The sequence below is a fragment of the Balaenoptera acutorostrata genome, chromosome 7, assembly GCF_949987535.1.
Source record: "Balaenoptera acutorostrata chromosome 7, mBalAcu1.1, whole genome shotgun sequence".
In the NCBI taxonomy this organism is placed as follows: domain Eukaryota; kingdom Metazoa; phylum Chordata; class Mammalia; order Artiodactyla; family Balaenopteridae; genus Balaenoptera; species Balaenoptera acutorostrata.
This window is the reverse complement of record NC_080070.1, coordinates 12,661,205-12,681,024: the sequence shown is the minus strand read 5'-3', so window position 1 is coordinate 12,681,024 and position 19,820 is coordinate 12,661,205. Positions and strand designations below refer to the sequence as shown.

Genomic DNA, 19,820 nt, shown 5'->3' with positions numbered 1-19,820 from the left:
CATGAGGGAGGACTCTCGGGGAATGTGGGAGGGAAGGGATGACCCAGCTCCTGGGTCCTGGGGCCCTGGAAAGTTCTGGAACGGTATGCAGAGTGTTTGAAGGGGGCTGGTGGCTCTGGGAGGGAAGGGAGCCATGAACACCCTAACCTCTCCCAGAATCCCAGCAGACAAGGAGAGGTTTTTTTTTTTTTTTTTTTTTTTTTTTTTTTTTAAAGGATTTTCTTATTTATTTATTTATTTATTTATTTTTGGCTGTGTTGGGTCTTCGGTTCGTGCGAGGGCTTTCTCCAGTTGCGGCAAGCGGGGGCCACTCTTCATCGCGGTGCGCGGGCCTTTCTCTATCGCGGCCCCTCCCGTCGCGGGGCACAGGCTCCAGACGCGCAGGCTCAGCAATTGTGGCTCACGGGCCCAGCCGCTCCGCGGCATGTGGGATCCTCCCAGACCAGGGCTCGAACCCGTGTCCCCTGCATTAGCAGGCAGACTCTCAACCACTGCGCCACCAGGGAAGCCCAAGGAGAGGTTTTGAAGTGAATCTGGGAGGCTGTGCTTTGGAGACACCTACTATTTTGGGGAGGGAAGCCGGCTCACTGTCATAGGTAAGCCAGTTGGGACTGGAGGGCTGGGAACCTACAGGGAAGGGCAGGGTCCAGATGGAGCCTCCGATATGGGTGCCTAGGTTAAAGCATGTTTTTATCAGAAAAATCTGAATTCTCGTCTTGATGAAATGAGATGGACGGCCTCCATCTCCAATAATGTCATAGGCTCGCTGTGCCAAGCCTGGGTTTCCCTACCGAGAGGCAAGTAGTCTCAGCTAGAAAGGGGTCTCCTTGTCCATCTTCCATCTCCTTGGAGGGTGCCCCTCATGGCCACGGTAGATGGGAGAGCGTCTGGCCTTGGATCTGTCAGTCCTGCCGTTTCTCTCCCTCGCGCAGAAAGGAGATGGACACAGGAGAGGGGGGTGAGAAGTCTCACAGGGGGCCAAACTGGTCCTCTGACCGCAGCTCTTCGGGTTGGACAGTTGTCACCCACTCCACCTCCGGGAGTTAAAATTCCGCCAAGGAAGGGGACAGGAGAGCTGCAGGGGGACCGGCAGGGGGATGGGGAAGGAATGGGAGGCGTAGGCACAGTTTCCCTGCCAGGCTTTAGTGTTGTGTGACTAATGAAAGCCTGTATTTTGGCAGCGGAATGAAGCTTTCTGGGCTGGGAAAGTAAAGGTCTTCCCTGGGGATGATGTGTTGTAAGGCTGGAGTTCTAGAAGTTCCCCTTAGAGAAAGCAGGGACTGAGAACGCAGCAGAGAAAAGGCGGAGAGTGTGGGTGAGCGGAGAAGGTGCTAGCACCCCCCGAAGTTCTGGGGGGAAGCTCGTTTCTGGAAAGAAGGGCCCCATACCGGCCGCTCTGGGGTTTGCCACGCCCGTGTTATACTGTGGAGCGACCGGGTGCAGCACTTTGGAGGTGGGACTCGACTCTCTGTCCTGGGTAAGGCGCCGGAGCCGGGAGACAGGGCCATTGTCCCTTGGACCCGGAGTGTCTATCTCTCTGTCCAGCCCCGGTGGGAGGGAATTGAGTAAACTCTGGTCCCTGTGGGGCTTCCAGGGAGCTGGGTCTGCCGCTGCTTTAGATGAGGCTTGGTTGATTCCTCTGTCTGTCCTCTAAGTCTTCAGCCCATAAACTGCTTCCTTACTCTTCTGTCGGTGGTCCATCCCTCCTTCTCCTGTGCGTGGATCGGCCCCTCCTAAGCCTCCTCCTCTTTCCCCTCTTTCCCCAGAGTGTGCTTAGGCCTTTCTCCCAGTGGGATCCCTTTGGTCCAGAGCCGTGAGTCCAGGCAGGGAAAGGTGGTCATCTCTGCTCTCAAGGAGCTAAGACTAGCGCTCTGGCTGGAGACCTCTGGGGGTTTTTCCTACAGCCTCCTGCAGCTGTGTTCCTATAATTCGCCCCTCCACTTTGGGATCGGCACCAGGCTCACCGTGACAGGTATCAGGCAGGGAGGGGGGTGTAAGGAGGGGGTCAGAACTGCCCTTTCCTTCCGGAGCATCTCCAGCTTGCTCTGCTGTGTTTGATGCGGCTCTTCGGCCGAGGGCTCAAAGGAGCTGTGCTTCTATGCTTCCTCTCCCGGCTTTGTGTTTTCTCATTCTTCTTCTTATTGTTCTCCAAGATTCCTCTCTCCTGTTTCAGCGGGTGTGCTGCTTTACTTTCCCTTTCTTATCTGATCTTCTCCATTTCCCCCCCTCCTTCTAACTCTGATCCTGCACTGTTGACCCCGTTTTGGTGAATAGCTCCGTCTTCTATGTTAAAATCCACCCCAACACCTCCCTCCAGCTCAGAGCACTGTCCTCGCCTTCCTTGTCCTCCTTCTCTGTCTCCAAGATCCATGTGTGTCTTCCTGAGGTGGTTTAAGGACTCGGGAGGCCATAGGGGAGCAGCTTGGTGAGACTGAGGTGGCTTGAGGGGGGCTCCTGAGCCCTAAGGGCCGAGGTCCGTGTCACGGCATCATGTGAGCTTGCAGGGGTGGCCCTGGGGAACATTGCGCTTGGTGGGGGTCAGAGGAGGTAGGTCTGAATAAGCTGTTACAACTGGAAACTTACACGATCTTAGCAACAGCAAAGGCAGAAAGAAGTAGGTTGAGGCCCCATGCTCTCAAACCTCAGGATCTGTGCTGAGATCAGCGAGTCAGAGGCCCATCGTGAAACACTAACACACCATTACCACCCTCTGGAGAAAGCAGGCAGGTGGGAGAAGCAGGGCAAGGGTGAGACGGGCCTGGGCTGGAGTTAGAGACACGGCCAGAGCAGTGGGCCACAGAGGTTCTACCAGATTGGTTGGCCTGGAGCAGCCTTTGTCCTGCAGATGGGAGCACGTGCCAGGGAGTGTCATGGAAATTGGAAAGTACAAATCACTGGGATTCAAAATGCCTGGGTTCTGGGGAAGGAGGGGCTCATGCAATTTGCAAAGTGACCTAAACTGTCTCAGGCCCTCTGAGATGTATAAAACAGAGGTGACAATGGTAGTCTCTTGGGGTCCTGAAACTGTTAAGGGACTAAATCATGTGAAAATCCTTTGTAAAGGATTTACCCTCTTGTAGCCATCCTTTTCATTCTTGTTGTTTATCCTCACTGTGTCACAGAGTTTGCCTTTTTCCAAACCTGTGGCTCAATTTTCCCATTAGAAACATTTCCCAAACTCGGATAAAGTGGAGACATCTGGGTTTGCCATACTTCTGCTCCACAAACTCATTCCCAGAACAGAGCCAAACAGAGGGCACAGTACATTCTGGCAACAAGGAGGGTGCTTGAAAGGTAGACGTGTTTTTTTCCCATCCCTCCATGTCTTCACATGAGGGCCTGCCTTCCAACAATTCCAGAAATTCTCTCCCTTCTGTCAGGCATGTCAAAGGGCCTGGGACTTTATAATATGAACCCTCTGATGAACTGGCCCTAGGACTTCGGGATTTGTTCGTTTCTAAGCTTTTGCTGCTTTTATGAATATAAAGCGCGGCTAGAGCTAGGATTCAAAAGCGGGTAGAGAGGTTTGCTGGGCACTGGAAATAAGAAAGTGTTCAACCCATGAACAGTTCCTTTCATGGGATTCCAGCCATCCTCGGCAAGCTACCAGACACCCCGGGCGCCCTGGTGTAGCAGTCAGTGTGGAACATCAGATAGGATAATAGCCAGAGGCATGGGGGCTCCACAAAGCCAGTTACATGTAAAATCAAAACAAAACATGAGTTGGGTAGAGTATAGAGAAAAGAATATGTCAGATGCAACGGGAAAAGTATCTCTTCTGGGGAAGAATGGCTAATTCTAATTAATATGTGCTGTCACTCAAACAGATAAGCACATACACCCTGCAAAAACAGGAAAATGATCATTGGAAAAAGTCAGTTTAGTTCTCAGGATCATGCTACTAGTAGGAATCCTCTGCCTCAAAATCCAGGCTTATTTCAACTCTACTGTAATTACTTCTAAGTCTGAAAAGTTAGATAGTCATGCACCAAAGAGGGATTTGAACTAGGAAGAAAATAGACAGATATACTCATTCGATGGATAATCCTACAGGGCCCCAAGTACAGGGCTTTTCAAACACAGCCAAGAAAATCAGGATATAATGCCACCTTAGGGACTTGTGGGAGGCAGTCAGTAGTGAGTGCCCATTGGGGGGAGAAAGAAGGGGCAAAGATGAGGGAGACTAACAGCAGAGAATTGGGATGGTGACGCCCAAACGAACCCCCTCTGCCTCTCCCTGCTCCACACTAAGCTTCCCAGGAACATGAAGAATCAAAACGTTAAAGTGGGATAATCATAAAAGTTTTCACAAAACTTGCCCTTTGACAAAGCACTTGCAGGTGTGTAATTTGTCAAGCACTCACAACAACGCTGTGGGGAAGATATTACCCCATTTTTCAGTTGCAGAAACGAAGGCCAGGGAGGTTGTAGGTCCCAGAAGTAGTAAGAGGCAGGGTCTAGCCTGGAACACTTCCCAATCCAGCTAAATCTCCATCACAAATACCCCTTCCAATTTCACAACTACTGTAAGTCCCCAAGCCAAGCTGATTCTCTGCAAATGGGGGATGACCTCAGGCAGGGCCCAGATTTCTGTGTCCAGCTAGTTCTGGAGAGAGATGGGAAGAGAGAAGCCAGGGAGAAGGAGGGTGGTCCCAGTCTGTGCCAGGGGAGGAGGGCAAGAGGGAGGAATTCTTGGTAGCCCCTTCCCACTGTGCTCCTACAATGAGCAGTACTTCGGGCCAGGGACCCGGCTCACTGTGCTGGGTAAGAAGGGTGCTCCAGGTGGGAGGGAGGATGGGCTGCCCAGCCTGGATGACCCCTTGAACCCTGGCTTTGGGGGCGTGGGCGCTGGACCCTCCTAGGCTGCTCTCTGAGAAGGCAAAGTTTGCTCCGGGGTCCCAGGGCTGTGTGAATACCAGAGAGCTGTATTCTGGGGATGGCTCCCATCTGACTGTGCTGGGTAAGGAGGGCAGCTGGGGTCCCTGAGCGCTCCCTAGGACGGGCTGGAGAGAGGTGGGCAGCTGCCCATCTTCATTTAGGGCTGTGCTCGGGGTCGGTGGGGACCTGGGCAGAGTCCGGGACGTCAGGAGAGGGCAGCGCCGGTTTTTGTCCTGGGCCTCAGGGCTGTGAGCCAAAACACTCAGTACTTCGGCGCGGGCACCCGGCTGTCGGTGCTAGGTGAGCGGGGACGCTGCCGCCGGGGACGCGGCGGGATGCGCGGCGGGTTTTTGCGCGGCGCTGGGGGGCCGTGACTCAGCCCCAGTACTTCGGGCCGGGCACGCGGCTCCTGGTGCTAGGTGAGCGCGGGCGGCGCGCCTCGGTTTGGGTGGGGAGCCCCGGGGCTGTGCTTTACAGGCGCCGCCCTGCCCTTCGGGGCCGGCAGCCGGCTGACCGTGGTGGGTGAGTGCCCGCGGGCCCGGCAGCGGCGGCGGGGCGGGATGGAAGGTCGGAGCCGGGCGCTGGGACCCGGAGGCCGAGTGGCTGGGCGCTGAGGGGTTTGCGTGCGGGACCGGGACTCTGTGCTCCAATGAGCGGTATTTCGGCCCAGGCACCAGGCTCACGGTCACAGGTGAGATCTGGCCGCCTCCCTGCCTTCCATTCGCAGCCCATCGTGTCCCCGGAGATGGGTGGGGAGGGCTGGAGCTGGGCTGTGTTGCCAGGTGGCCATCTGTGGGGTCAGCTCTGCAAGGGATGAAGGGCCTGGCATGGGGTACTCCTAGTCCTGGAACAGAGGTAGAGGGCAAGGGGGGGCTTTGGTCTCTTTGTTTCTGAGATATTTAGGGACAGGGTGAGCATTGGAGAGAGAGAGGATTTATTAGGACTCTGAGAGCTGCTTGATTGGAGAAAAAGACCGAGGAGGACAGCCTGGGCTGAGGGAAGGGCAGGAGGGTGTGTAGCTGATGCAAAGGGGAAAATGGGCCGGAGGGGCAGGAACAGGCAGGGATGAGCACGGGGTGTGGCCCCCTGCAGAGCCGGCTCCTGGGAGGTGCAGATGGAGGCTTCCAGGGAACAGAGGAGGAAAAGGATGACAGACAAGAGTGTGGAACAGAGAGGTGAAAGAGAAACGCCAGGCAGTGAGGGAGAGAATCGAAATCAGCGGGGTTTGTTGATTTACTGTTTAGAAGTTTGGATTTAAAATTAGGTTTAAAACTCTTCCTCTCTTCCTAAGCCCCAGACCCCTGAGGGCCAGGCTGTGTGTACAGCACATGGGGGCTGGATGGGAACCTGGGCCACTGGGTGGATTTACTCACCAAATGTACCCCCCTCATCCCCTGGCCCCAAATCTCCCTCCTCACACCATGTCTTCTAGGTTAAACAGCCAGATGGTGCAGGACATACATTAAAATGCAGATATTTTGCTTGTGAGGTGAGGAACATTCCCAGAAGGATTTTAGGCTCTTAGTGCTGGAAAAGGACCTTAAAGGTCACCTGCTGTTGGGAGCATTGAGGCTCCAGAGGGGAGGAACCCCTCAATACGGGTATATTTACCTGGATGATTTGACAACAGCAAGCGCTGTTTGTACTTAGGCTCATTAAGATGGAGCCAGTGGGGATCAGCTGAAGTGTGTGTTCCCGGAGGGGAAGCTGGGTTCCTGTGATCAGCCAGGGTGGAGAAAAGCAGGAGACCTCAGAACCAGGTAAATCTGAGTCCCAAGCCCTGGCCCTTTAATGATCTGGTGACCTTGGCCAAGTGAATCTGTGGGAACCTTCCCTCTTCTATGCAATGTCATCAACAATACCTACTGCCAAATCTGCTGTGAGACTTACAAGAGTAGCTACATGGAGAGTATCCAGGAAACCTCTTGTAATGCAGTGGTCCCCTCCCTACCCTTCTGCTAGGTGGCCACTGGCAAGGGAGGGGAGCCCAGTGCCAAAGGAGGGGCAGGTTTGGCATGTGGCTAATGGGGAGGAGGGCTGGGAACAGGACCAATAAACTTCAGAGTTCTGCCTGAGGCTAGTTCAGCCCACATCCAAGCACACGCAACAGAAGCTCACCAGGACACACACAGTACACCCACATGGGCAAACCGACCCACACCCCACAGGGACTCGCAAACATGGAGGGAGAACCGGCTTTGCCCTCATCGTGCAGCCATGCAGTCAGTGCTTCAGGGTGTGAGGAAGGTCTGGCTTCTGATCGTTCGGTCCATCACGTCAACATCATGGGGAGCATCGCACGTGGCTCCAAAGGCATCTTTACTTTTTCCAATAGGGGCTGAGAGTTTGCTGGGGGAGGAGGTCAGAGGAGTAGATTCCATAGTGCCCTTGGAGGGCTGGTTGAAACCCAGGGGCAGGGTCTTTGAGGCGAGAGTGAATAACCAGGCTGGGGGCAGAAAGCCTGGTGGAGCCAGGACAGCAGAGAGAAGTTAGGAGATTTCCATTTCAGACCTGGTCGGCCAGTAAAGACCTAGGGACAGAGGAGTTATCAGCAAGGTGAGAAAAGCAGGGTGGGGCAGCAGACCTGATGGGAAGCAGAACCACCGCAAAGGGAACACCCAGGGCTTTTATTAAAATTTACTTAGAATTTCAAAATGGTGACACCAGCACATTAAATCAACAAGGGGCCCTTCTAAGTGTGGGGTCCCGTGTGACTGCACAGGTCACACACCCAGGAAGCCAGCCCTGAAGTCAGATCACATCCAGGGAAATGTGAAGAGTCAGTTAGAAGAACATTTTCTCCATCTTCCAGCCTAAACTAGATCTCTTTAGAATGAGGTGTCTTGCTTGTAACAGAATTGCTCAGAAACAAACAAAACAATCGATAAAAAGCAAAGAGCAGAATAACATGAACGTAGGAGGGCCCAGAAGCAATGAGGCAGCCAGATGAAGAGACCGCAGGGGTGTTAACTGGAATTCCTTCACCTGGAGCCCTGGGGGACGCCACAGGCCAGAGGCTTAGTTGTAGCGAGCCAGCCGGGAGCCGAAGTTGCTCTGATGGTGTCAGATGCCTATTTAGGAAGCTTGCTGGTCGGGAAAAGTAGAATACGTGGAATCAAAGGGGCAAAGAAGGTTGAAGATGCCTGCATTTGAATCACAGGGAGATGGCTCTCTGTCTGAGCTGAGGAAACTGTAAGGCCACCTCAGGGGCTGGGGACACAGGAGACAGGCCTGTCGTAGGGTCAATGCAAAGGCCAGGCAGGCCGAGGGAGCACAATCACAGAGGAGCGGGTGGTGACCCCCAAACAAACAACCAGGACCTAATACTACGTAATTTCCTTTTACGATGACCCCGTGGCCCCCTTCCCTGTGCCCCCAACTCACACGCACAGGCGCAGCCCTACCACGCCCAGCCGGCTCTCCGGCCACCCCTGCTCCCAACCCCTCTCCCTTCCAGACGACCTGAGCAAGGTGACCCCACCCAAGGTGGCTGTGTTCGAACCGTCAGAAGCTGAGATCTCCCGGACCCAGAAGGCCACGCTCGTGTGCCTGGCCACGGGCTTCTACCCCGACCACGTGGAGCTGAGCTGGTGGGTGAACGGGAAGCAGGTCAAGACAGGGGTCAGCACGGACTCTCAGCCCCACAAGGAGGACCCCAGCCGCAGTGACTCCAGCTACTGTCTGAGCAGCCGGCTGAGGGTCTCCGCGCCCTTCTGGTACAACCCTCGCAACCTCTTCCGCTGCCAAGTCTGGTTCCACGGGGTCTCGGACGAGGACGAGTGGAAGCAGGACGGACCCAAACCCGTCACCCAGAACATCAGTGCCGAGGTGTGGGGCCGAGCAGGTGAGCCGCTCCAGCAGGGTTCAGCAAGGAGGGAGGCAGAGCAGACAAAGGGGGAGATCCAGGGGGGAGAGCAGAGAGACTAGATGCAGACTAAAGGGGAGGGTGTGGGAAGCCCACCGTGAGGGAGGACAGGGCACCTCGGGCTAATTCCTCCCCCAGATCCCAGATCGTCAGCCCAACTCAGCTGTGCTGAAAGGTCCCCCTCCCTACCCGCCTGCACAGCTCAGGGTCTGAGCAGTGGGTCCTCATCCCGTTCAGTGCTGCCATGTTCCGTGACCTTCAAGGATGCTGTGGCCAGAAGGAAGGAAGGTGCTAGGACTCTGACCAGAGGCTGCCCTGAGCCTGGGAGTCTGGCTGAGTTTTTTGTTTTTCTTGATTTTTTTGAAAGCAGCTCAAAATACCACACATTTGTTATTGTGTAGTTTTGATGGGTCAGGAATTTGGGCATAACTTAGCTGGCTCGTCTTCCTCCAGAGGCTGCAATCAGGTGTCAGCCAAAGCTGGAGTCTTATCTGAAGGCTCAAGTGGGGAAGGATCCACTTCCAAGCTCACATGGTTGTTGGCAAGAGTTAGCACCTTGCCAGCTATTGGACTGAGGAAGGCTGGCTTAGTTCTGAATCTGCTTTTGAAGATGGACTCTCTCATCCATTTCCCTCCCCCTTTTTTCTTTCAGACTGTGGCTTGACCTCGGGTAAGTGGCCCCCTGCTCCTTTGTCTCCGTCTCCCATGGTCTTTGCTCTGGAACCAGAGAATTCAAAACCCATGGACCCTGGTGGGGCATGGAAGGGGGGGTGGTGCGTGGGCAAGGAGACCAGAGATCCCTGCTCACAGGTACCTACCTGCTCTCCCTTCCTGCCAACAGTGTCCTATCAGCAAGGGGTCCTGTCTGCCACCATCCTCTATGAGATCCTGCTGGGGAAGGCCACCGTCTATGCTGTGCTGGTCAGCGCCCTGGTGCTGATGGCCATGGTAAGGAGGAGGGCAGGGTGGGGCCAGCAGGTTCGAGGTGACACTTGAAACACAGCAACTCACACCCAGGAACACACAGATCCTGCCAGGACCAGAGTGGGCAGAGAGGAAGAGGGGGAGTCACCCACAAGCCTCAGAAGACACCTTATACCTCTGGGATCACAATGCAAGCGCCATGCTGTGAAGGAGAAACTGGGGTCACCTGAAAACCCAATGGATGGATGTTGGGGAAACCCTGCTCTTTGTCATGTCAGTGGGACACCCTACTTTCTCTTAGTCCTCAGCACTCCTGGCTCCTGGTGACCCCCGAACTTTCTCTTCCTCAGGTCAAGAGAAAGGATTCCTGAAGCCAGCTTAGAGGCGGAGCCAAGAGCTTCCAGCCTGTTATTGCCCTGATGTGAATTCTGCTTTTTCCATTCCTACCCAGTGCTTCAGAAGAGGTGCTCTCATCTCTCCACGCATCCCAGTATCTACCCCTGTGTGCATGCGCCCCAAACACTCATGACCAAAATCTCCCTAGCCCAAGGGGGACCCTGGCGGGCCTGAACTGATTCAACCAATAAAAATGGCCTGATCTGGGTTGAGTCTGCCTTGTGAGTGTCTAGATATCTCTTCCGTCCATCTCTGAAGTCCCATGTGACTCCAGCCAGGGTAGAAACAAGAGGTGTTCAAGAAAGTGCAGTCCCCTCAGGTAGGAGGGTCCAGGGTCCCAGCCTGTGGCTGGTACTCCTCCTCATTGTCAGGAAGACTTAAGTACATGTGAAAGGGTGTGATTGGTGAAGAGAGAGGCTTACTCTGGAACAACCTAGAAAAAGCTGTGATGCTGCCTATAGGAAATTTCTGTCCTACCTGGACAAAGATGCTCTGAGGAAGAGCTGTGTCCACTTGCTGAGTGGTCATGTCCCCATGGCCCACAAAGCTGGGTGTCATATACATCACCCACGCTCCTCTCCACTGTCTCCCTGAGGGCACTCCTCAGCTTCCTTCGTCACCAAGGAGTGATTCCAGGTGAGAAGAAGAGAAATTACTATTACTATCTATTCTCATTGTCAGATGTATCTTCCAGTTTAAGTTACAAAGCTGGTTATAAATTTCACTCTAGTGAATTAAATGTGTGTGAATATGTCCCTGATCAGTCCTGGGAGGATAGAAAATAAGTTTCCCTAAAACCAAGGATCAGCCCTGTTGGTATTTCTAGAAATCCTCCCAAAGCTCTTTACTCTCTCATTGTCACCATGGTGATGTAACCCAAAGTCCTCAGGATGGCATAAAAGACCCACCATTGTCCTCCACCACTTTATCCACACTCACCCTCACTCCTGTCACCCTGAACCCCCGAGTCACTGGCTCTCAGGCCATCTTGCACTCCTCTACCTGGAATGACACATATGTGAGCTCCCACTCATCCTTGCAGATTCAGCGATGACATCTTCCCCAGCAAGTAGCCTTCTCTGGAGGATCTTTGCCCCTTACTCCATGCAACTGGATGAAATTCCCCCTGTATTTTGCTATCACAGTACCCTGTGTGCATCTCCTTCCTGCCACTGACCACAGTTGATGGAAACTACCTCTTTCCTTGTCTGACACCCCCACTAGAAGGTCAGCTCCTTGAGGACCAGGTTGTGTTGTATTACAGTATCCTTGCGACGTGGCATAGTACCTTGGTTCAGTGTACTAACCCAATAAATCCTCTTTAAAGAAATGAATGAATCAATGAGTTTGCCCAAAGTGACCCAATTCAGGAGCAGATATCACCCTAAGGCCTGCCTGAAACAGCCATCTATCGTCCCCCTCACAGGCCTGCAGCACACAGCCTCCTCCCACTACTGCAACACTGCGTGCATTCTAACATGGGTGTCTGCACACATACCAACACACATGCATGAACACATATGTCTACCTGTATGCATGAGCAGAGGAGCCTCGTCGTTAAGCACATATCGTTGCAACATTTGCTCGTAACCTTCAAGAAAACAAAGATACCCAGGTCAGGGTCCCCGAGAAGCTTCCCTGTTCATAATGGGGATAATTCATGAATAGAAACGGTTAACATACTCGGTGATGCTTTCAACAGCAACGTGAGCTGTCTCCTAAAATGCAGGCAGAGGCTAGCACTAGGTGACTGGGACCATCAGGGGAGAGTCTGAGAAGGTGGCAATTCTTCAAAGGAAGAATTGGTCTCAGTTAGCCATGTGGGAGAGAGGTCATGATAGTCAGATGTATGAACAGGATATGAAACTACAGGGTCAGGTACTTCTGGTTACTTCTGCTCAGCAGGCTGCGAGGTCCAAGGTGGAAGTCATAAGGCTGAAAAGGCAGGTTGGGGCTTCCCGCTTTGAGAGTGGACTCTATCCTTGCAACCAGCATGAGGCCTGGCATATGGTAGATGTGCATTAAGTATCTGTGGACTAATGAAGGGGAAGGAGCTTGGACCCTATTCAGGAAGCAATGGGGAATCGCAGAGCTTTCCAGGCTGTGTCCTCCTGCCCTAAGTTGCCATCACCTGCTCTAGGGATGCTCCTCCCACCCGCCTCACTATAAATGCCAGTCTTTGCAGGTGGGCACAGTGTGTCCCAGAGGGGAGCCCTGATGACATAGGAGGTCTTCTCAGGGTGGCGTAAGTTCCAGGAGGGGCCTCTCTGTCCCCTTCCCCCTCCACTAGCACCCTGACATTCCCCAAGCCCCTCCCCACTTTCGATTACTCTGAGTTTTTTTCCCACCCCACTCAATCAGACCAACCTCTGCCACCTGCACTTCCTGCCTCTGCACAGTCGTTAGGGGAGGGGGACAATAGAAGAGGACATTTTTGTATCATAGTGTAACATTGTGGGGACTTCGGGGGGGGGGCACGATGATTCAGTTAGAGGAAGGGCTTTTACAAAAAGCCCTGCCTCAGAAAATAGCTCCACCTGCCCAGGGGGGGCTCCTGCATGGGGAGAGTAGCTGGGAGAGATCTCCTGAGCGGGTCCCTGATGTGATCTCGAAGGGATCTGGACTCAGTGATCACCTCTGCCTCTCCCTGCTCCACACTCAGCTTCCAGGAAAGTGAAGAATCAAGCCATTAAAGTGGAATCATGATTCAGTGCTTTTCACAAAACTTGCCCTTTGACAAAGTACTTGCTGGTGTGTAATTTGTTAAGCACTCACAACAACGCTGTGGGGAAGATATTACCCCATTTTTCAGTTGCAGAAACGAAGGCCAGGGAGGTTGCAGGTCCCAGAAGTAGTAAGAGGCAGGGTCTAGCCTAGAACACTTCCCAATCCAGCAAAATCTCCATCACAAATACCCCTTCCAATTTCACAACTACTGTAAATCCCCAAGCCAAGCTGACTCTCTGCAAATTGGGGATGACCTCAGGCAGGGCCCAGATTTCTGTGTCCAGCTAGTTCTGGAGAGAGGTGGGAAGAGAGAAGCCAGGGAGAAGGAGGGTGGTCCCAGTCTGTGCCAGGGGAGGAGGGCAAGAGGGAGGAATTCTTGGTAGCCCCTTCCCACTGTGCTCCTACAATGAGCAGTACTTCGGGCCAGGGACCCGGCTCACTGTGCTGGGTAAGAAGGGTGCTCCAGGTGGGAGGGAGGATGGGCTGCCCAGCCTGGATGACCGCCTGAATTCTGGCTTTTGGGGCGTGGACGGTGGACCCTCCTGGGCTGCTCTCAGGGAAGGCTAAGTTTGTGCCCGAGTCCCCAGGGCTGTGTGAACGCCGGGAAGCTGTATTTTGGCAATGGTTCCAAGCTGACTGTGCTGGGTAAGGAGGGCAGCTGGGGTCCCTGAGCGCTCCCTAGGACGGGCTGGAGAGAGGTGGGCAGCTGCCCATCTTCATTTAGGGCTGTGCTCGGGGTCGGTGGGGACCTGGGCTGAGTCCGGGACGTCAGGAGAGGGCAGCGCCGGTTTTTGTCCTGGGCCTCAGGGCTGTGAGCCAAAACACTCAGTACTTCGGCGCGGGCACCCGGCTGTCGGTGCTAGGTGAGCGGGGACGCTGCCGCCGGGGACGCGGCGGGTTTTTGCGCGGCGCTGGGGGGCCGTGACTCAGCCCCAGTACTTCGGGCCGGGCACGCGGCTCCTGGTGCTAGGTGAGCGCGGGCGGCGCGCCTCGGTTTGGGTGGGGAGCCCCGGGGCTGTGCTTTACAGGCGCCGCCCTGCCCTTCGGGGCCGGCAGCCGGCTGACCGTGGTGGGTGAGTGCCCGCGGGCCCGGCGGCGGCGGCGGGGAGGATGGAAGGCGGCGAGCGCGGGGCGGACGCGGGCACCTGGTGTGCTCGCAGCCCTGAAGCAGGGCGCTGGGGCCCGGGAGCGGGAGCGGCCTTGGGGCTGCGGGGGTTTGAGTGCGGGGCCCCTCACTGTGCTCCTATACGCAGTATTTTGGCCCAGGCACCAGGCTCACGGTCATAGGTAAGATTTGGATGTCTCCCCTCCTTCCAGCCCGGCGCCTGGGGGGGCCCCAGAGATGGGTGGTGTGGGCTGGAGCTGAGGCGCGTGGCCAGTTGTCCAGCTGGGGGTCAACTCTGCAAGGGAGGTGGGGAATATTGGGTGGGGAAGGTATTGGGTAGGGATACTCCCGGGACGGGAATTTGGACAGAGGGAAAGGGGGGGCTTTGGTCTCTTTGTTTCTGAGATATTTAGGGACAGGGTGAGCATTGGAGAGAGAGAGGATTTATTAGGACTCTGAGAGCTGCTTGATTGGAGAAAAAGACCGAGGAGGACAGCCTGGGCTGAGGGAAGGGCAGGAGGATGTGTAGCTGATGCAAAGGGGAAAATGAGCCGGAGGGGCAGGAACAGGCAGGGATGAGCACGGGGTGTGGCCCCCTGCAGAGCCGGCTCCTGGGAGGTGCAGATGGAGGCTTCCAGGGAACAGAGGAGGAAAAGGATGACAGACAAGAGTGTGGAACAGAGAGGTGAAAGAGAAACGCCAGGCAGTGAGGGAGAGAATCGAAATCAGCGGGGTTTGTTGATTTACTGTTTAGAAGTTTGGATTTAAAATTAGGTTTAAAACTCTTCCTCTCTTCCTAAGCCCCAGACCCCTGAGGGCCAGGCTGTGTGTACAGCACATGGGGGCTGGATGGGAACCTGGGCCACTGGGTGGATTTACTCACCAAATGTACCCCCCTCATCCCCTGGCCCCAAATCTCCCTCCTCACACCATGTCTTCTAGGTTAAACAGCCAGATGGTGCAGGACATGCATTAAAATGCAGATATTTTGCTTGTGAGGTGAGGAACATTCCCAGAAGGATCTTAGGCTCTTAGTGCTGGAAAAGGACCTTAAAGGTCACCTGCTGTTGGGAGCATTGAGGCTCCAGAGGGGAGGAACCCCTCAATACGGGTATATTTACCTGGATGATTTGACAACAGCAAGCGCTGTTTGTACTTAGGCTCATTAAGATGGAGCCAGTGGGGATCAGCTGAAGTGTGTGTTCCCGGAGGGGAAGCTGGGTTCCTGTGATCAGCCAGGGTGGAGAAAAGCAGGAGACCTCAGAACCAGGTAAATCTGAGTCCCAAGCCCTGGCCCTTTAATGATCTGGTGACCTTGGCCAAGTGAATCTGTGGGAACCTTCCCTCTTCTTTGCAATGTCATCAACAATACCTACTGCCAAATCTGCTGTGAGACTTACAAGAGTAGCTACATGGAGAGTATCCAGGAAACCTCTTGTAATGCAGTGGTCCCCTCCCTACCCTTCTGCTAGGTGGCCACTGGCAAGGGAGGGGAGCCCAGTGCCAAAGGAGGGGCAGGTTTGGCATGTGGCTAATGGGGAGGAGGGCTGGGAACAGGACCAATAAACTTCAGAGTTCTGCCTGAGGCTAGTTCAGCCCACATCCAAGCACACGCAACAGAAGCTCACCAGGACACACACAGTACACCCACATGGGCAAACCGACCCACACCCCACAGGGACTCGCAAACATGGAGGGAGAACCGGCTTTGCCCTCATCGTGCAGCCATGCAGTCAGTGCTTCAGGGTGTGAGGAAGGTCTGGCTTCTGATCGTTCGGTCCATCACGTCAACATCATGGGGAGCATCGCACGTGGCTCCAAAGGCATCTTTACTTTTTCCAATAGGGGCTGAGAGTTTGCTGGGGGAGGAGGTCAGAGGAGTAGATTCCATAGTGCCCTTGGAGGGCTGGTTGAAACCCAGGGGCAGGGTCTTTGAGGCGAGAGTGAATAACCAGGCTGGGGGCAGAAAGCCTGGTGGAGCCAGGACAGCAGAGAGAAGTTAGGAGATTTCCATTTCAGACCTGGTCGGCCAGTAAAGACCTAGGGACAGAGGAGTTATCAGCAAGGTGAGAAAAGCAGGGTGGGGCAGCAGACCTGATGGGAAGCAGAACCACCGCAAAGGGAACACCCAGGGCTTTTATTAAAATTTACTTAGAATTTCAAAATGGTGACACCAGCACATTAAATCAACAAGGGGCCCTTCTAAGTGTGGGGTCCCGTGTGACTGCACAGGTCACACACCCAGGAAGCCAGCCCTGAAGTCAGATCACATCCAGGGAAATGTGAAGAGTCAGTTAGAAGAACATTTTCTCCATCTTCCAGCCTAAACTAGATCTCTTTAGAATGAGGTGTCTTGCTTGTAACAGAATTGCTCAGAAACAAACAAAACAATCGATAAAAAGCAAAGAGCAGAATAACATGAACGTAGGAGGGCCCAGAAGCAATGAGGCAGCCAGATGAAGAGACCGCAGGGGTGTTAACTGGAATTCCTTCACCTGGAGCCCTGGGGGACGCCACAGGCCAGAGGCTTAGTTGTAGCGAGCCAGCCGGGAGCCGAAGTTGCTCTGATGGTGTCAGATGCCTATTTAGGAAGCTTGCTGGTCGGGAAAAGTAGAATACGTGGAATCAAAGGGGCAAAGAAGGTTGAAGATGCCTGCATTTGAATCACAGGGAGATGGCTCTCTGTCTGAGCTGAGGAAACTGTAAGGCCACCTCAGGGGCTGGGGACACAGGAGACAGGCCTGTCGTAGGGTCAATGCAAAGGCCAGGCAGGCCGAGGGAGCACAATCACAGAGGAGCGGGTGGTGACCCCCAAACAAACAACCAGGACCTAATACTACGTAATTTCCTTTTACGATGACCCCGTGGCCCCCTTCCCTGTGCCCCCAACTCACACGCACAGGCGCAGCCCTACCACGCCCAGCCGGCTCTCCGGCCACCCCTGCTCCCAACCCCTCTCCCTTCCAGACGACCTGAGCAAGGTGACCCCACCCAAGGTGGCTGTGTTCGAACCGTCAGAAGCTGAGATCTCCCGGACCCAGAAGGCCACGCTCGTGTGCCTGGCCACGGGCTTCTACCCCGACCACGTGGAGCTGAGCTGGTGGGTGAACGGGAAGCAGGTCAAGACAGGGGTCAGCACGGACTCTCAGCCCCACAAGGAGGACCCCAGCCGCAGTGACTCCAGCTACTGTCTGAGCAGCCGGCTGAGGGTCTCCGCGCCCTTCTGGTACAACCCTCGCAACCTCTTCCGCTGCCAAGTCTGGTTCCACGGGGTCTCGGACGAGGACGAGTGGAAGCAGGACGGACCCAAACCCGTCACCCAGAACATCAGTGCCGAGGTGTGGGGCCGAGCAGGTGAGCCGCTCCAGCAGGGTTCAGCAAGGAGGGAGGCAGAGCAGACAAAGGGGGAGATCCAGGGGGGAGAGCAGAGAGACTAGATGCAGACTAAAGGGGAGGGTGTGGGAAGCCCACCGTGAGGGAGGACAGGGCACCTCGGGCTAATTCCTCCCCCAGATCCCAGATCGTCAGCCCAACTCAGCTGTGCTGAAAGGTCCCCCTCCCTACCCGCCTGCACAGCTCAGGGTCTGAGCAGTGGGTCCTCATCCCGTTCAGTGCTGCCATGTTCCGTGACCTTCAAGGATGCTGTGGCCAGAAGGAAGGAAGGTGCTAGGACTCTGACCAGAGGCTGCCCTGAGCCTGGGAGTCTGGCTGAGTTTTTTGTTTTTCTTGATTTTTTTGAAAGCAGCTCAAAATACCACACATTTGTTATTGTGTAGTTTTGATGGGTCAGGAATTTGGGCATAACTTAGCTGGCTCGTCTTCCTCCAGAGGCTGCAATCAGGTGTCAGCCAAAGCTGGAGTCTTATCTGAAGGCTCAAGTGGGGAAGGATCCACTTCCAAGCTCACATGGTTGTTGGCAAGAGTTAGCACCTTGCCAGCTATTGGACTGAGGAAGGCTGGCTTAGTTCTGAATCTGCTTTTGAAGATGGACTCTCTCATCCATTTCCCTCCCCCTTTTTTCTTTCAGACTGTGGCTTGACCTCGGGTAAGTGGCCCCCTGCTCCTTTGTCTCCGTCTCCCATGGTCTTTGCTCTGGAACCAGAGAATTCAAAACCCATGGACCCTGGTGGGGCATGGAAGGGGGGGTGGTGCGTGGGCAAGGAGACCAGAGATCCCTGCTCACAGGTACCTACCTGCTCTCCCTTCCTGCCAACAGTGTCCTATCAGCAAGGGGTCCTGTCTGCCACCATCCTCTATGAGATCCTGCTGGGGAAGGCCACCGTCTATGCTGTGCTGGTCAGCGCCCTGGTGCTGATGGCCATGGTAAGGAGGAGGGCAGGGTGGGGCCAGCAGGTTCGAGGTGACACTTGAAACACAGCAACTCACACCCAGGAACACACAGATCCTGCCAGGACCAGAGTGGGCAGAGAGGAAGAGGGGGAGTCACCCACAAGCCTCAGAAGACACCTTATACCTCTGGGATCACAATGCAAGCGCCATGCTGTGAAGGAGAAACTGGGGTCACCTGAAAACCCAATGGATGGATGTTGGGGAAACCCTGCTCTTTGTCATGTCAGTGGGACACCCTACTTTCTCTTAGTCCTCAGCACTCCTGGCTCCTGGTGACCCCCGAACTTTCTCTTCCTCAGGTCAAGAGAAAGGATTCCTGAAGCCAGCTTAGAGGCGGAGCCAAGAGCTTCCAGCCTGTTATTGCCCTGATGTGAATTCTGCTTTTTCCATTCCTACCCAGTGCTTCAGAAGAGGTGCTCTCATCTCTCCACGCATCCCAGTATCTACCCCTGTGTGCATGCGCCCCAAACACTCATGACCAAAATCTCCCTAGCCCAAGGGGGACCCTGGCGGGCCTGAACTGATTCAACCAATAAAAATGGCCTGATCTGGGTTGAGTCTGCCTTGTGAGTGTCTAGATATCTCTTCCGTCCATCTCTGAAGTCCCATGTGACTCCAGCCAGGGTAGAAACAAGAGGTGTTCAAGAAAGTGCAGTCCCCTCAGGTAGGAGGGTCCAGGGTCCCAGCCTGTGGCTGGTACTCCTCCTCATTGTCAGGAAGACTTAAGTACATGTGAAAGGGTGTGATTGGTGAAGAGAGAGGCTTACTCTGGAACAACCTAGAAAAAGCTGTGATGCTGCCTATAGGAAATTTCTGTCCTACCTGGACAAAGATGCTCTGAGGAAGAGCTGTGTCCACTTGCTGAGTGGTCATGTCCCCATGGCCCACAAAGCTGGGTGTCATATACATCACCCACGCTCCTCTCCGCTGTCTCCCTGAGGGCACTCCTCAGCTTCCTTCGTCACCAAGGAGTGATTCCAGGTGAGAAGAAGAGAAATTACTATTACTATCTATTCTCATTGTCAGATGTATCTTCCAGTTTAAGTTACAAAGCTGGTTATAAATTTCACTCTAGTGAATTAAATGTGTGTGAATATGTCCCTGATCAGTCCTGGGAGGATAGAAAATAAGTTTCCCTAAAACCAAGGATCAGCCCTGTTGGTATTTCTAGAAATCCTCCCAAAGCTCTTTACTCTCTCATTGTCACCATGGTGATGTAACCCAAAGTCCTCAGGATGGCATAAAAGACCCACCATTGTCCTCCACCACTTTATCCACACTCACCCTCACTCCTGTCACCCTGAACCCCCGAGTCACTGGCTCTCAGGCCATCTTGCACTCCTCTACCTGGAATGACACATATGTGAGCTCCCACTCATCCTTGCAGATTCAGCGATGACATCTTCCCCAGCAAGTAGCCTTCTCTGGAGGATCTTTGCCCCTTACTCCATGCAACTGGATGAAATTCCCCCTGTATTTTGCTATCACAGTACCCTGTGTGCATCTCCTTCCTGCCACTGACCACAGTTGATGGAAACTACCTCTTTCCTTGTCTGACACCCCCACTAGAAGGTC

The 19,820-nt window shown here is 54.3% G+C and overlaps 2 gene segments (V, D, J or C); both read left to right on the top strand.

The window, feature by feature from the left end:
- The window catches only part of LOC102997136 (T cell receptor beta constant 1-like), a 42,338-nt gene extending 32,063 nt beyond the window's left edge, over nt 1-10,275 (top strand). Inside the window, 6 exon segments of the C gene segment in view lie at nt 2,665-2,681; nt 5,145-5,178; nt 8,336-8,722; nt 9,396-9,413; nt 9,585-9,691; nt 10,018-10,275. Of these exon segments, the coding sequence occupies nt 2,665-2,681; nt 5,145-5,178; nt 8,336-8,722; nt 9,396-9,413; nt 9,585-9,691; nt 10,018-10,038 (584 nt within the window).
- A 651-nt stretch (nt 10,276-10,926) lies between these two features.
- Nucleotides 10,927-18,802, top strand: LOC130708625 (T cell receptor beta constant 1-like). The segment is given in 8 exon segments: nt 10,927-10,934; nt 13,598-13,653; nt 13,819-13,938; nt 14,012-14,077; nt 16,863-17,249; nt 17,923-17,940; nt 18,112-18,218; nt 18,545-18,802. Coding segments are annotated over 8 exon segments (783 nt in total).
- The last annotated feature ends 1,018 nt before the right edge of the window (nt 18,803-19,820 follow it).